General features: G+C 36.3%; 1 protein-coding gene across 1 annotated transcript in view; it reads right to left on the bottom strand.

Annotated features, from left to right (window-relative positions):
- The window catches only part of castor2 (cytosolic arginine sensor for mTORC1 subunit 2), a 40,741-nt gene extending 28,620 nt beyond the window's left edge, over window positions 1–12,121 (bottom strand). The window contains exon 1 of the mRNA XM_041802085.1: window positions 11,828–12,121. Within this exon, the coding sequence (XP_041658019.1) occupies window positions 11,828–11,940 (113 nt within the window). The 5' untranslated portion in view covers window positions 11,941–12,121. The remainder of the gene's footprint in view (window positions 1–11,827) is intronic.
- Window positions 12,122–18,452: the final 6,331 nt, after the last annotated feature.

Genomic DNA, 18,452 nt, shown 5'->3' with positions numbered 1-18,452 from the left:
ATGAGTGTTCCTGACTGATTTAGGTTATGACATAAAATGATTTACTGCTTGAATTTGTTGAAAAATGCATACGTTGAGGAACCTAATTAGAATTGCATATTAAATCAGAATTGCAATATTGGGAATAAACATCACAATTAGCTTATTTTTGCAAATCCCTCAGCCCTACAGGCCACCAGTCAAGGGTGTACCCTTTTGCCCAATGACAGCTGGGATTGGCTCCTGCACCCTACAGTCCCATGCAGGAAAAGCTTTACAGATAATGGACAAATGGATGGATGCTGTATTTTCTCCATGTGTCATGCACAAAAAGTGCCCAACCCTTATGGGTTTATGAGACACCAGACCATTGCAGTGTTCCAACAAATCAATTTATTACAAGCCGTTACAAAACATGATCTTTTTACAGCTCAGTATTAAAAGTACATTCTGCCTTTTCATCCTAGGCTTTGCAGATAAAATCTGCTATAATAAAGTCGGTTCCTTTTCTGAGACACAACTCAGTTTTTCATTATCAGAAAAGGTCAGCACAGTGGAGGACAATTTCCTAAAAAGTACAGCTCTTAAATCACCATAAAATGAACAGTAAAACAAAAACTGAATCTCGTTCTCAGTTTCCCTGAAGTCCCTGTACAATCTCTGTCCTCCTTTGGAATGGCTGCTAGTTTCTAAGGCTAAAGGTAAAATTTCTGAGCATAGCTGTGCACATAATCATCTTTGTCTTCTGGCCAAATTATGTTTAACATTAGACTCTGCACTGTAACTGTTTTGTATTAGACGATACATTTGTGGTTTTAGCTTGCACCGCATATCAAACGACCATTTTTCTCCTGAATAGCACAAAGTAACTTATAGTGAAAAATAAATGACATGCTAGATGCTATTCCGCCTAAAATCACACTACGGCACACTTCTCAAAGCTAGACCAACACCTTGATCATACAGTTGTAGATCCATTAGCTCTTGCATGTATGCATCTATCAGAGCCAAACTGATAGTCTATTCTGCAGATTCCACAGTTTCCACACCAGGCTTTGTCCAAGAAGTTTAAAGCTTAAATGCCCACTATATCAGAGGCTTCAGTTATCATCATAAGCTGGAGGGAAAGCGTATAGGGAGTTTTTTTGCAATTTTTTAATAACTGGAGACTAGAAATGCCAGCCATTGGATGCCTTCAGCTTTTATTTTGTTGCCTGGTTGTAAAACAGAGATTTATTAGTGACTTCTGAAGCTTAAAGTTCAGGTAGAGTTACAAAAAAATACAAAATATAGTCCAGGGATGTCCAAACCTTTTCCACTGAGGGCCACATATAAAAATATAAAAGGATGTTGGGGCCACTTTAATATCCACAAGGTGAGGGATATGACATTGATTACCCTTGCGCATGACATCACTAATCTGACACGCCAGATGGATTTGTTTCATACATCCATCCGGAAAACCTTCAATACTAAGCGTTTGGGAAAGGGCGGAGGATTGGAAAAAACTCAGAGTGCGATTGGAGGAACGTTCTGTCTGTCACATCTTTACAGGCCAATCAGAGCAACCAAACACGTGACATAGCCGAGACCGAGGTGTGCGTGCGCAGCTACTGAGGAATAATGCGAACCATGGCGACTGTAGACATGTCAATACATGACTTTTGTGTGACCCCGCCGCACCTGAAAGTACTGCCCCTCGTCCCTGATTGGTCAACTTTTTAACCGGGCCCACACAGTTCAGACGAGAGCTTTGCAAGATGGATTCGCCAGTGAGAAACAAGGAAACAAGCGTTTCCATCCACTTTGCAAGGTTATAAGATCACAGAATAATGTTTTTATAAGTCTCTCTCTGTTCACTTCTTCCTTGCTTAACTTTTAGTTTGAAGTTTCATTTCTCTTTTGCAGGGGTGTGTCAAGCTGCTACTTAAAACACCATATTTCCTAACATGAGTGTTCATAAAAAAAAGAACTTGGGAAAAAAAACAACTATGGATATTTTTTAAAGCTATATTTTAGAGAGGAGAAGAGTGGATAGAGTCGGAAACAGAGGTGAGAGAGTAGGGCAGAAACATGCGTGAAAGGAGCCGCAGGCCAGACTTGAACCTGGGCTGCCTGTGCACATGGGGTGCGGCGTACCCACTAGGCCATCTGCATGCTGCAATAACGCTTTGGCTGTGAAGGAATTGTCGGTGATACCATGTTTATCATCGATGTAACTTTGCTTTAGCAGCAATGCTGGCTAATGTGTTTAGAGATGGTTCTCTCACCTCGTTTATCACCACAGCACATGTAATAGAGCAGCAACGCTGGGCTCAAGATGATTTGTTTAGAGCCCAGCTTCTGTTAAAGCCCCAGACAATGGAGATGATGATTGCTTCATGTTGCTGTTATTACAGACATCAAATTTTGGAAGGAGAAAACACACCTTTTACCTTATAACTGTGCTTTTCATTTAGCACACAGATACAAACAGGTAATGTTTGGTCAATTATTGGACTCAGACTGAAGGCTGTCTGTCACATATAGCTTTGTTATGCTAACAGCAGCATTGTTAATACCTCGTATGTGCACCACAACGAAACACAGTGACAATGTTTTAAAAATTCATAGCATGGCCGAAATTTTACTGGTGATGGTATTGATACTGATTTACTGCACACCACTAATGTATTACAATGCATATTGTATTATGGCCTCTATTGTGTTAAAAAATTCATCCTTACCAGGCACAGAGCTTCTACTAATGCCAGCTCATGATTCTTTTACATTGTTTTTACATTTTTTGAGGAATATTTCCCAGGGAATTTAACTCAACTAGGACCTTAACATGGAAGCTTTGCACATTTTTGTAATGCATAAAATATTATATATACACTTAGAAACTAGGGGAAAAACCTACAGAGAAATTAGGATGTCTTCATACATCTATTGATACTTTGTTAGTATAAAAACTTGTATTTTCAGCTTTAATGACATTCTGTTTTTTAAAGCAATACATTAAATTCTCCCACATTCATTTTTTTCTGCTCTTCAACACAGAATTTTTCATTACTTTCCTTTTTCTTGTGTTTTCTTCAGTTGTGGTAGTTAATAATTAAGTTCCTAGTACTTGTTAGGAATTTTAGCATTAAAAAATTCATGCAGAACAGACCAGAGATTTATAGGAAAACCTGCTCCAAAATAAGTGTGGAGTAATAAGAGTCCAGAGAATCCAGACATCAGTGCTGGATAAAAAGGAGGCCCCAGTCAACACCATGATAAGGATGAAAGTATGCTGTGTAGGAGTTTATCAACAGGAGGAGGCCTGAAGGTGTGCCAATGTTTTCGCCCAAACAGCATGAGCCGGAGGATGGGAGTGGAGAGAGAAGACTCAGCTGGAAGGAAACATGAGAAAGAAAAACACAAGAAAAACAAACTAGTTGCAAAACCAGTGTCATCTAAAGGACAGCGGCGTTCTCAAGATAAATGATCTGAACTTATGTAATCTCTAATGGACGGCTGCCATGACAAGAAAAACATCCAACCTTTAAAAAAAGGTGCACTACTACAGAATCTGCCCCAAACACTGAAGCCTTTGTGCAGCTCGCCCTGAGAATCTTTTGTTTGTTTTTCTTACATCAGCTCAGACATTTCTTATTCACTAGAACTAAAAAGACATGAGAGCAAACCAGTCAGAACAAGTGCCCTTTTCTATCTTTAGTTTTTACTTCATCACATTTTTAAAAATCTTTTAACTAATTTAATCAGCCAAACATACAATTACAGTGCCTCTAAAAAATCATGCACCACCCTAGATGTTTTACCCTTTTATTGATTTTTATAAACCAATCATAGTCAATATAATTTGACTCTCTAAAAAAAGTGAAAGTGAAGTCAAAAAGAAAACATGTTTCTATGATGTATTATCAACTAAAAAATATGTAATGTAAAATAAAAGAGTGCATAAATATTCACCACCTCTAAAGTGACTGACCTAGTTCAACAGAGGTCCAGCCAATTGGTGCTGGTAGTCTCAGAATCAGTGAAACGGAGATCCCCCGAGTGCTGCGAATGTGTCTCAGTGATTGTAGTATAAAGACACCTGTGTCTGGAAGATCCAGTCAATGGTTAACCAATATTCCTGGCTACCATTACACCATGAAGACAAAAGAACATTTCAAGCAAGGCAGATAAAATGTTACTGAAATGTAAAGGTCAGGGAATGGGTACAAAATAAATATTTTGATACTTTTAGGGGTATAAAACACTCATAAATGCACAAGCTAATACTTTCATTGATTAAAAATACACCGATGAATAAATAAATAAATAAATAATAAATATGTATTTTAGTCTTGTTTTAGTCTTCTCCACAGAAACTATATTTACTTCTCATCAATTTTCATCACCAAAGATCTATTTTTTTTTGCTTCATATTTCCTTTTATTACAAGGAAATATCACCAAGAAAACACAAAAACATCACAAAGACATCCTGTCCTGACATATGCAGCTGCAGACCTAGAAAAGACAAGTGAGATCAGTTTCCTTGTTTTACCCCATAATCAGAAGTCCTGTACCTTCTTGATTGGAAAATTGACATTGACAAGCATGACGCTGTGACAAAAATGACAATTCTTTTCAGATGACAATAAAAAATAATTTTAAAAGCTGGATTAAATGCTCAGGATGCTTGACCATGCTGGTATGTATGCTGGTAATAGTAACGAAAAAATTTGAATGGCATTACACTTTCTCCTAGATTTTGAAACATGAGACGTGGAGACTAAAGACAGATTGTTAATTCATTAGTCAATTTTAGGATGGTGTTAATAAGGGCTGAACGACTTGGGAAAATTATCTAATTGTGATTTTTTTTCCACAATATTGCAATTGGATATGCAATTATTACTTACCAAAAAACACAAGCAATAAATCATTCTATATTACAACCAACACAATATAAGATACAACTAGGGCTGAACAATTTTGAAAAAAATATCTAGGTAATTGTGATGATTTTGACTCATACTGCAAATTGGAAAGGAATTATTGTATTGAAGGGAGTCACAATTTTTATGTCGTTCTTATATTTAATCAGAAAAATGTACAAAAAATGAAAAAAGTAGGAATTTTTGTTGACTATTCTAAAAAATGGGTCTTGAATGATTGCATGATATGTAATGCATGACATCTCTGCTGCAAAAAAAAAAACTGACTTGAATTTTGGGTTAAAAAAATATTGCACTTATGCGATTTGAAAATTGCAGCAGGCCATACTGCAATTTAATCAAATTTACCATAAATTTCCCAGCCCTAGTGTTAATCTGTAGGATAAGTATTTATTCATAAAATTACAAAAATAAAGAGCACAGAGAACTTTTACGTGTTTCAGATCAGCATCAGCATACGCTTCTTAATCGCATTTTTTACCCCTGTGATTAATTAATTGAAATTAATCCACAATTTGGAAAGCCGTTGTTGTTTGGTCATAGAGGTAATTCTCTTTGTTTATTATTTGTAACAATATATTATAAATTTTGTTTTGACACTCATTAATTTTCATCTAGTGGTTATTTTTCAGTGTTAAGAGTGTTGAAGTTTGAGATATGTACGTGATGCAGACGTTGCACAATCAGTGACTAATTGTATTTAACTGTGTTAATGTCAATCAGAAGAACTGTGATTTAAATTTTTGCCATAATCACGCTGTTCTAGCAACCAGTGCAGAGAATGGCGTCTGTAAACTCAGGCTCTAATGCTGAACTCTCCTGCATAGAAGTCTGGCAGAGAAACTGTGCAGCACGCTCAGAATACCTGGGCCGATTAGGAGCAGACTGAGGTACATGAAACCGATCTACAACTGCATCAGTGGGCTAGTCTGAGCTGTTGTCACATTTTATTTTCCAAACCTTCTTTGGCATTCAGAGTTATTTTGATAATTGTTAACTCAGTTCTGTCATGGTTTAGAGTAGCGTGAATCAGATCATCAGTATCAAAGCTACTGTGACATGCAGTGACAAACAAGTTGGTACAGGGCCACACCATCATTAATCATCACTGTTTACTTCCTCGTTGACATTCAGCCTCCTCTGTTTCAGATGCTAAAAATGTGGCTGCAATATAAACCAAGTTAATGGCAAAATAAATCTTTTATTAGACTCTGACAGAGAGATAAGTTACCCGAAGCAAGAAACTGGCAGATTAAAGCGTATTGATACTGATGTAATATGCCAGCAGATAAGTTAGAGGAAAAACAGATCCTAAAGATCAGTTCTGGGAATTTAGAAAATCTCTATTATAAAGACTTTGCATTTGAGAAAATCAAAAGTGTTATCTCTTTTTAAGTAGTTAATGTATATGTAATTCATACAAATCTTTAATGGCCAAATTAAAAAGACCATGGCTGCTATTTGTTATACAACAAATCATTTTTTCTAATATCTGTGATCTGCCTTATAATCTAATATCAGTCAAGCTCAGAACCACGTTTATATATGTGATCTAGTTTTAGCATTATCAAGTAATTTTAAAGGGATGATTCACAATTTACAATACCAACATTGAAAACCCTGACATCAAAATGTGCAGCTTTTAATAAAACATTAACTTAATCATGCTATTTAAGCAACGGCATTAAAGTGATGATTAGTGGCTTCAGAGGAACCATCATGTACCGTGCATTAACTGATTTTTGAGCGAGTCTGACCACTATCAAAAATGCAGCATGTCTGACAAACAGCAGACCTGCAGATGCCTGGACTGTCAGGTATTTGACATTTGTTTGATGCAGAGTTCAGAGAAATCAGTAACTGCTGCCATCTTGGAGGTGGTATACTGATCAGGATCTATACCCCTCTTGCAGCTATGCATGTTAATATACAACAGAGGATATTTGCACTACTGCAGAGAAAAGTGTTGAAATTTTGGGGCTAGAGTATAGCCCTGCTTCTGTTAAGTTTGAACTGATGTAAAAACTGACTTTTGCATGAGGCATGCATGTTTGTGTTATTTACTCCTCTATGAGAATACAGCAGAGTTTTTGGAACATTTTCCTAGTTTTCCTTCTCCCCCACAGCATTATTCATTTAGCTAATCTGTTTTGGGGGGTGGGGGGGGGGACCAGTAATGTGCTTTGGCAAGCCAAACACTCACAGCAAACAATGCACAATTCAAAGAGATATTCTGTTCTGAATTGTTTGCATTAAAGAGCTGATAATGACCATACAGTACAAACTGATATTACAGGATGATACGTAGACATGAAGCTCTGCAGCCTCTCCTACTAGACTCGAGCAACAGCCGTGGCAGCTGTGGCTATTTTCCACCAGCAAAAACAAATCAGTTCACACTTCACAAGCTGGCGGGTGTAGCTGGGAAATAACAGAATATGTGCTGAAATGTTATAGCAATCCTGACAACAAAAAGCTGCTTTTAACTGCAATGTGAGGATGCAGACTGACATGAACAGAAAGATTTCTTTGATTGCATGGCAGGCACACTGACATGAAGGTTGAACGATATCGGAAAAAAATGTCATGTCAGTATCTTTATATCTGTGATACACTCACTGATCACTTCAGGCATACCTCGTCACCTGCATATTAATGCAGGTAGCTAATCAACCAATCACAAGGCAGAAACTAAAGCATTTAGGCATGCATGGTCAAGATGATCTACTGATGTTCAAATCAACAACAGTACAGGGAAGAAAGGTGTTTTAAGTGACCTTAATGTGCTAGAATTGTTTGTAGTCTGGCAGGATATCATGCTTTTTATGTCAAGTTCTGACCCCACTATTTGAATGTTGCAGCAGAAATTGAGACTCATCAGACCAGGTAATTTTTTTCCAGTCTTCTTTTGCCAAATCTGGTGAACCTGTGAGTTTCCTGCTCTTAGCTGACAGGAGTGGCACCTGGTGTGCTCTTCTGCTGCTGTAGCCCATCTGCTTCAAGGCGGCTGATGTGATGTGCATTCAGAGATGCAGCCAGGGATGCTCTTCTGTATTTCTCATTTGCAGTGAGTGGTTGTTTGAGTTATTGTTTCCTTTTTTATTAGCTCTGACCAGTGTGATCTTTCTTTCATAGATCTGCAGTCCTTGAAATACTCAGACCAGCCTGTCAGGCACCAACAAAATGGCACATTCAAAGTCCTTTGAAATGACTTACAGCCCACAGAAATAAAAAAATCCACAATCTTAAATATTAGAATATCACAAAACATCAGTCCAAAAAACAATCTATAATGGAGAAATATTTGAACTGGCAAACTATGCTCATTTATACACTCAGTAATTAGATGGAGCTCCTTTTGCACAATCAGTCTGTGGCGTTATTTGAGTCTAAGAAACCTGGGTTGCTCTGACAGCAGCCTTCAGCTCATCTGTATTGTTGAGTCTGCTGTCTCTCATCTTCCTCTTGGCATTTCTCCAGAGATTCTCTATTGCAGGGGTGTCAAACTCAATCACTGCAGGGGCCAGATTCTGAATTTAGGTCCAACCCTGTTACAAGATTGCAACAGGGTCGACCTTTTAAACATTTAAAATTTTTGAATCATGAGTTTTAAAGGTAAAAATATAAGATAGAATTCAAAATCATGAGTTTTAAAAGTAAAAATATAAGAATTCAAAATCATAAGTTTCAAAGGTAAAAATATAAGACAAAATTCAAAATCATGAGTTTTAAAGGTAAAAATATAAGATAGAATTCAAAATCATGAGTTTCAAAGGTAAAAATATAAGATAGGATTCAAAATCATGAGTTTTAAAGGTAAAAATATAAGATAGAATTCAAAATCACGAGTTTCAAAGGTAAAAATATAAGACAAAATTCAAAATCATGAGTTTTAAAGGTAAAAATATAAGACAAAATTCAAAATCATGAGTTTTAAAGGTAAAAATATAAGATAGAATTCAAAATCATGAGTTTTAAAGGTAAAAATATAAGATAGGATTCAAAATCATGAGTTTTAAAGGTAAAAATATAAGATAGGATTCAAAATCATGAGTTTTAAAGGTAAAAATATAAGATAGGATTCAAAATCATGAGTTTTAAAGGTAAAAATATAAGATAGGATTCAAAATCATGAGTTTTAAAGGTAAAAATATAAGACAAAATTCAAAATCATGAGTTTTAAAGGTAAAAATATAAGATAGGATTCAAAATCATGAGTTTTAAAGGTAAAAATATAAGATAGGATTCAAAATCATGAGTTTTAAAGGTAAAAATATAAGATAGGATTCAAAATCATGAGTTTTAAAGGTAAAAATATAAGATAGGATTCAAAATCATGAGTTTTAGAGGTAAAAATATAAGATAGGATTCAAAATCATGAGTTTTAAAGGTAAAAATATAAGATAGGATTCAAAATCATGAGTTTTAAAGGTAAAAATATAAGATAAAATGTCAAAATCATGAGTTTTAAAGGTAAAAATATAAGATAGAATTCAAAATCACGAGTTTCAAAGGTAAAAATGTAAGACAAAATTCAAAATCATGAGTTTAAAAAGTAAACAAAAGAGAAAATTCTAAATCATGACAATAAAAAGCAAATAAACAAGATAAAATGTCAAAATCATGAGTTTTAAAGGTAAAAATGTAAGATAAAATTCAAAATCATGAGTTTTAAAGGTAAAAATATGAGATAAAATTCAAAATCATGAGTTTTAAAGGTAAAAATATAACAGAATTCAAAATCATGAGTTTAAAAGGTAAAAATATAAGACAGAATTAAAAAACATGAGTTTTACAGGTAAAAATGGAAGAGAATTCAAAATCACAAGTTTCAAAGGTAAAAATATAAGATAAAATTCATAACTGACTTTAAAACATGACTTTAAAAAGCAAACAAACGAGATAAAATGTCAAAATCATGAGTTTAAAAGGTAAAAAAAGAGATGAAATTCAAAATCCTGAATTAAAAAGGTCGAAATATAAGATTAAATTTAAAATCATGAATTTAAAAGGTAAGAGCATTAGATAAAAAGTCAAAACCATGACTTTAAAAGGCAAAAATTAGAGATAAAAGCCAAAATAATATGTTTAAAAGGTCAAAATATGAGATAAAATTTGAAATCATGAGTTAAAAAGGTAAAAATGAGAGATATGTGGCTCAACACTAGAAACATGACACTTGTAGTCAATTTCCTGGACCCGTCTCTTTGTCACAGCTTTTCATACACTGGCTCTATCAGTCCACTCCTTGTGAAGCTCCCCTAAGTTCTTGAATCTATTTTGTGTGACAACTCTCTGAAGGCTGATCTCATCTCTGTTGCTTGTGCATCTTTTCTTACCACACTTCTCCCTTCCAATCAACTTCCTGTAAATATGTTTTGATACAGCCTCTGAGAAAAGCCTGGCCTTGCAGCAGTGACCTTCTGTGGCTTACTCTCCTTGTGAAGGGTGTCAATGACTGTCTACCAGACATTTGTCAAATCAGCAGTCCTCCCCATGATTGTGGTAGTGTGTCCTGACCCGGAGTGAGAACATGACGGCTCAGGAAACCTTTGCAAATTGGAGATTTTTGTGAGCTGTAAGCATCCAAATTAAAAGAAAAAAAGTCTTGAAATGTTTCACTTTGTTTTAGAAGAATCTTGAATATGTAACTGAAGTTAATCACCGGATAAAACAAACTTCTCATGATATTCTAATTCCCTTAGATGCACCTGTATATCACTAACTCTGAGGTAAGCTGGTAGTTATAACCCGAGGTTCATCTGGCTGCAAACAAATAGTTTGCAAGCATGTTAAACATATGCTAAGTGAGAATGCTTTGCTTATTTGCATTTTTTTAAATCTGGAGCAATACATTTAGACAGACACAAGTGCAGTTTAATGTAATGCTATAAATAACACAGCCACACTTCATGCAAATTATTGCATGCAGTCCTGAAGTTGCACTCATATATGTGTCTGCAGCTTTTTGGATTTTATATCATTGTCACCTGATTACATGAGTTTTTGGCATAAAGTAGGAGAATGCAAAACATTTTAAGAAATCACCCTGGGTCAGTTTAGCTATTTTTGGAAACTGTATTTAACATAATCTGTAAAGAAACTCCTCTAAGGATGAAGCCTGTTTGTAAGGGAAATCCAGATGATGATCTATATAACATAATGTAATCAGTACTTTTAAAGAGGCTGTGTTTGATCAGTAACTCCTCTTCAGCACAGAGGGAGTTTTGATTACCAGCTCATTGTCTGCTGTGAAGTATACTGGCAAACTCAGCCAGTGTGTCAGTTCAGTGAGCTAATTTGCTTAAGCTAATACTAATAGACTGTGGAGGTGACAAAATGCCTAGCAGAGCAATGACAAGCGTGCAAGCTTGTTTTGATGTCATTTAAAAGACTATTTAGCAAAGTTTTTCCAGGTTTAATAGCTGACAGTTTGATGCCTACATCTCAGGACATAAACACTTTAAACGTCTTGCCCTATTTCCTCTCAAGTTTGGTTAAAAACATCCCAGTGAAAGCAAAAAAACAGGCTGCACACACATACAGTAGAGAGACACACACCCCCACTGGCGTCGACCCAGCTACAGATGGCACAAAGCTACAAAATGACACTACAGAACAAGGATAGGCCTGGAAACTGGTGGCAGAGACCAAACACATACTCGGCTGCTCTATAAATAACACAAAAGCTGCATCTCTAAACATTAATAAAACTACAGGGACAAACTAGAGCAAAAATGAACGCCACTGCCTTTTAACACAAGCACACAACTACATGCAGCCCCCGGCATTAGTTTGCTAAATGTTAACAACAGCAGTATCCTGACAGTAAACACGTACAGCACAGTGGAGCATGTGAAAAACATTACGGACTGTATATTTCCGTGTTGCTGTCTCGTTTGTGAAGTTACGTACCTTGTTTTGGAGGCCAAGAAAGCGAGTTTTATTAATCCGTGAGTGCAAATCTGGATCCCCTCTTTTTCTATACTCGCCACTTTCAAGCTGTGCTCTAAAATATGAAGCTCCATCTTTTACGTCTTCTCATTTGAGGAACGACTAAAATGTAAAAAACCTAAACACTTTCAAATAAGATGCATAAATAAATAAATACACACATACGGCAGGCTAAGGCGTTTTAAATAGAGAAAGAAAGAGCGAGGCAGGGTGGAATAAAGAAAAGCAAAGAGGTAAAAACGGACCTGCTGTCAAACCCAGAACGGAATCGGTCACACTTCTGGTTGCAACGTTTCAAAATAAAAGTCCCCTCGTGACAACGGCTTCTGTTGAGGTTTTTATTGGCAGAGATAAAACTAACTATTTTCTGCCTCTCGTGTTTCATCTGTACGTAAAAGTGTTATTACAACGCAATCATTAAGATGAATGAATTAACTTGTAGACGCAAGAAATTAAGCTAAAGCTAACAGCTAGCCTAGCCACAGCTTAATGAATGCCACCTTACTAGCCATTTGCAACAGTTAGCATTGAGACAAGTTGGTATTGCAGTCAAATATTTTCATTTAGCTTTTCTTTCAATTTAAATTTAGTGTTTATTCTTTACTAAATATTTTAATTGGGGTTTATATGGATTCTGTTAGATTAAAAAGGTGCTTTTGCAGTTCTCATTCTAGTTTTATTGCTAAGTTAAGCGAACTGTTTGCTGGTCAGTTTCTTACCTTTAAATTGTCCAAGTCAGTTTCCAAAATGGTCACTTTTTTCACTGCATTTAATGTTTAATTAAGGGCCTAATTCTGCAGAAAGTCTTTTGGAGGGTTTTACACTGACAAAATAAATAAAATATCTAAAGGCTATTATTCTTAACAGTTGCCACAGTTTAGTAATAGCCTAGTGATCAAGCAATTTGAGAAAAGACCCAAATAAATGTATACGAAAGCGTAACAACTATCAGTTAAGCTGATAGATTTTATAATTAGACTTGGTCGAGACACCTAGCATTATAAATGTTAAAACAAATTAACTTAGCGATGTATCAGGCTGGTTTTTGTGAAATGCTGGGCAGAACAAAGGCGAATTATTCCTCCCTGTTTTCAGTCTTTTGTCAAGCTGGCCAGAGCCTTATCTTTTAGCAAATATTTCTTTTTCTCAAATAGTCAAACCAGTTTTTCACTGCACTTGCTGCTTATTCAAGGTAAAAGTCCATTAGCTGTTCACCCATACATCAACTTGCCAATAATTAATAGCAATGCTTTAAAGTCTTTATTATGAGAAGATACTGCCAGATTAAGAGTACACCACAACATCCAATACCAAACTGCAGTATGCTGCAGCCCAATTTGAGAACTGAAAATCTTCTAAGTCCCACCAAAAATCTTTTATAACCACGAGAATCAAATTATGAACCCCTTTATTTGTCACATTTTTATCATAAAGCTGTTTGTGGGATCAAAAATAGGCTACAAATAATGAGCCGCTGTCATTTCTTTTGTAAAATCAGAAATCTGCAAACTTCTTCTGTAATACCTGTGATAAATTATTAAGGTCAGGGAGCAAGATGCATAAAAGAATACTTAACAAAGGGTCACCAGCAAATCCCTTACCAGTTAAACTGTGACATCGGCTATATACACAGGACAAAATGAGTGATAGAAGGGGACATGGTTTCAAACACACTTCTAGATGTGTTTTGCCACTTCTGATTCTCAAAATAACAGCATTTATTTTAAAAAAATATCATTTAAGATGCGATTTATATATTTTTTTATTTCTATGATTTTTAGTTATTGTAAATTACCTCGTGACCCACCTACAATATCCCTGGAGTCCATGTCCCTGGCCCACATTTTGGGAAACACTGCCTTACAACTTCTGTTTAGAGCCTAATGACAGGCTTGCAAACAATATTTAAAAAAGAACCATGTAGTTGAAATGACACATCACCTTAATGTTGTTGAATATGACATTATATCATGAAATGTTTTAATACCAGAAGGAACACTAGGCTAAACATTATTTTTGTGTTCAGGTACACTCTGGTTGGGTCAAACAGCCTTTCCCAAACTGAACGGTAGTAGTCCAAGCCTAATGAATGCACAGCGCTTTTATTTTGAAGAAAAAGACAGAGAGCGGAAGTGACTTCCTTTTTGGCTTGCCGTAGCTTTTCAGACCTTTTAAATGGGTGAGCAGAGGACCGCTGTTCCCCATGTTTGCTCTCCGACTGGAATAGTTAGCAGCTGGTCGGTCTGAAACAAACAACTTGCCATTCAAACGAAGGGGGCGGGTCTGCGGTGCAGCGGGGCATCATGGGAAATGTTGTTCTATGGCGTATTAGTCTAAACAGGTAGGCCTGTGAGTGTAATGTAATAACACACTGAGTTTTGAATAATCACACTATAATGAGGGCTAAATATCAGTTAAATTGATACTACCTAATGTAGTGGCTAGCATTTGGTTGGCATTTATTCAGAAATTACAGGGGTGTAAGTACATTTGTTTTTCATTTTAAACTGCAGTCATATATTCATAACAGGAGGCCGAGCTATACAGATACATTTATATGGGGCTAGAGAAGAGCTGCTACTTATAGCCTGAAGCTTTCAGCTGTGTATTCATTGAGCACGTAGCAGTTGCTTTCTTATGTTGTCATAGTGGATGTTGACCTGAAGATGTTTTTCACCGATCTTCTTTGAGGCCCATAAAAGCATTTGACGGGCACAACAATGTAAGGTTGTCACTCACACCATGGACACTTTTCAGCCCTGGCTTGATTTAAGACAATTTCAGTAATATGTTATATTCACCATAATTGGCATCCTGCTGCATCTGTTTGTGTGAATAGTTACTCCCTGCTGTGAGGCTGCACTGGAAATATGATTATGTCCATGTGAATGGAGTGGGCTATGATGGGCTTGTGGAAAAATTGCCTTTGAGACTTTTCCACCAAGGTTGTGAAGAAAACATGTCTGTTGCCCGCCTAGTTACCACAAAGACATTTTTTTTATTCAAATGCTTTATAGCTGAATATAGGCTAAAATACCCTGTGGGCCAAAAAATGTAACTGAAAAAGTACACACAAACCCTGAAACCAGTTTGGTTGACTGCTTTTTTTTTTTAATTTGTGTGAATTCTACGTTATTATGTGTTAATGTAGCTTTGACTTGTGGAGTCTTGGTTCTCAACTGGAGGATCAGGACCTGAAAGAGGACCACCAAGCCATTTCAGTGGGTCACAGATGTGTGCATTAAAAATAGCAGTTCATAGCATAATGGGCTTTTATTTTGAAGGATGTGTCACAGTCGTTTTGTTCCATCACATCTTTTGTTCCATCTTAAGTCCAAACTGCCTCATTCTTCTTAAAAAGAAAATTTGGTTATGATTGAAAATTAGAAATTTGAGTTGTGATTTGTTGTTAAAAGAGGTGTTGGTGGTCCTGATGCAAGACCAGTTGAGAACAGCTGTCATAGACGGCCTGTGAATTTAAAGTCTATTGTAATATTCTCTTACAATGCATACTTCTGTAAAAAACCTTGGCTTTACTTGCTGGAAACCTCAATATTTTTGGGCATTACAGTTATTAGAAGTATTCATCTTTAAGAGCCGGGTCTTTATGTTATGAATAAGTCGCTTCCAGTCCATCATTTTTTGAGTGTTTCTGACTCTAAGAATGAAGCTGTGCACCAGCCCTATAAATCCCTGCCACTAAATCTCCAACCCCCAAGCGAGCAGACTTGAAGTGCTTTTTAATCCTGATTTGAATTTGGACAACTACACCAGGAATGCCACCAAATTTGTTTTGCTTTGAAGTATTGCCTCTTTTACTTTCACAGCCAGATTCTTAAACGTGTACTTGAGGAGGTTTTATCACATTAGGAGGCAAAACTTCTGTCCCCTCCCTTAATCTTTCCAGACCGTTCTCTCAAAAGCATTTCTTCCACATTTCATTTGAACTTCATAAACCCTTTTCTGACAAGTGTTCTCTTTTCCGGTAAATCGCAGAAGCACTGTGGTGTTAATTGTCTCTAGCTGAGGGCCTGTGTAGCTGTAGCATTTTCAGCCAACACTCTAATTGCAAAAACAATTAGTTTGAAAAGCCCACAACAAAGTATTAATTAAGCAAACAAAGACTAGAGCTTTGCAGCAACAACACAGACTATTTGATCTGGAAAAAGTATTTGCCATGTGACATGAAACTATTGTCCTGTTAATCCTCATGTGGACATTCAAAAAGTTTATCTATCTACAAATAATTACAAAAACAACAGCATGGGTTATTAGGGACTAAATTGGGTACATACTTAGAATTATTAACCCTCTGAGACCTGAGCTTTTGTTTGGAACATAACTAACAATTCTGGTACTGACAACCAAGGGATCTATTTAGCCAGCCAATCATGTACATCCCTGCCAAATACAAGCATTAAATTGATTAGACACAACAGTAAAACTTGGATAATGATATCTGTTCCTGCAACATTATTTGATTTTGGCTGACATTGGTCAATAAGGCTGACATCTGCTGATAGATGTTAAACTGATGCATTGGTGCATCCTTTCAAAGAATATTAGGATGGTGAGGGTCCCCAATCTTAGGTGCTGTTATTTTGGGGGGATGGGCTGAAAATGTTAACAACTCTTGGTTTAGACCAGGGGTTCTCAAGCTTTTTTACTTCAACCAAAGAAAAGCTAAGCCCCCCTGATCACTGAAAAAATACTTTTAATTATTTTCATTGACAGTATTCCAACATAAACAGTCCTACACACCCTTATTCTTGACAAAAGATGTATGTATTAATTATCCACTATTACAACAGTGTATAGGGCCACTGAGGGGAAAATAATGCAGAGGATGTATTCATTTTTAAGAAAAAAAAAAAAAAAAATCCAAAATATTTCATTTTTGAGATTATGAAGTCCAAAGGTCAAAAATCCCACCATTGTTTTCAGTTTGGTCTCTTGTAAAATTTTGACTTTACACGGTTGTGAATTCACAATTTTAAGAACTTGAAATTTTTGAGTTCTATGTCAAAAGTTCAGATTTTTTAAACGTGAAAATTTGAAGTTTTTCCCTGTAAGTTTCTGACTTTTTAAACTTTGGTATTCTGAATTTGTTTTCTTGTAAATATACAATTTTATAATCAATTTTATACCTCAAAAAAATGTCAAACGGTGGCCGAGAGGTCTCACACGAATGCAAATTCAAAACGCTTTGCAAAAAGAAAAAACAAGACGACATTTGAAAGACACAAAAACAAAAGTTCTCAACACAAATACAAAAACTTGCTGCAGCGCATGAATACAAACACTCAGCGCCGCGCATGGATACATAAACCTGGCACAGCGCGGAGGCAAACAGATTCCACAACAGCACAAAAATACAACAACTTGGTGCAGCAGATGCAAATAAAAACTCACAACACAACAGAAGTGGGGCCGTTATTAGGGACGGACCTGATAGCCTGCTAACGGCTCCATTAGCAATAAAGTTACGTACAACACCACTACTCAAAATAATTTCTGTACTCACAGTGTGTAATTTATAGTGTGTTTTTTGAGATTTTTAATGACTGTAACCTCCTGTACAGTTTAATATGTAGACAACTATCCAAATCAAATTGATTGAGTCCATTCATTCGTCTTACAGCTTATGCCATGCACATCGGACCCCAAACGTAGCTGTCCGCGCTGTTTGCCGGTTAAAACTACTTCTATAATGTATCGATTACAAAATAAAAAGTGCAAGAATTGGAGCTGACGAACGAACAGTGTTTACTTACTTTAATTACTCGATCCAAGCATGTCTTCAGTTAGTTTGAGTTGTGGTATGTAACTTTATTGCTAATGGAGCCGTTAGCAGGCTATCAGGTCCATCCCTAATAACAGCCCCACTTCCATTGTGTTGTTCAGATTCAGATTCAGATTCAGACAACTTTATTTATACCAAAGGGCAATTAAGTTTTTGCAGTCTACCCAGACCATATATACAACCGCAAAAAGCAAACAGAGATAATAATGAGTTTTTATTTGCATCTGCTGCACCAAGTTGTTGTATTTTTGTGCTGTTGTGGAATCTGTTTGCCTCCGTGTTGAGCTGAGTTTATGTATCCATGCGTGGCGCTGAGTGTTTGTATTCATGCGCTGCAGCAAGTTTTTGTATTTGTGTTGAGAACTTTTGTTTTTGTGTCTTTCTCAAATGTCGTCGTGTTTTTTCTTTTTGCAAAGCATTTTGAATTTGCATTCGTGTGAGACCTCTCGGCCACCGTAGTCCTCCACTCTGAAGGCTCCAATCCACGTTTGTGCTGAACCAAACACTGTCCAGGCCAATCACCATCATCTGATGAGAATGAGGCAGTAGATATGGACTGCCTCTAATGCGACAATTAGCTTGGATGTAGCTACATCATCAAGGCAGTTTAATCACAACTGGACCCTGTTTCTGCTGGTTGGTGGTTGGTTGTTGTGTGAGTGGTTATATACAATGGCTGCTAGTGGAGTGATTAGCATGAATTTAGCCACAGCGGTGCTTTTGTCAGAACTGGACATTTCTTTATTAAAACAAGAGAAAAGAGCAACACTGAAAATTTTTCAT

This window comes from Cheilinus undulatus, linkage group 12 (assembly GCF_018320785.1).
Source record: "Cheilinus undulatus linkage group 12, ASM1832078v1, whole genome shotgun sequence".
NCBI lineage: Eukaryota > Metazoa > Chordata > Actinopteri > Labriformes > Labridae > Cheilinus > Cheilinus undulatus.
This window is presented reverse-complemented; position numbering and strand designations above follow the sequence as displayed.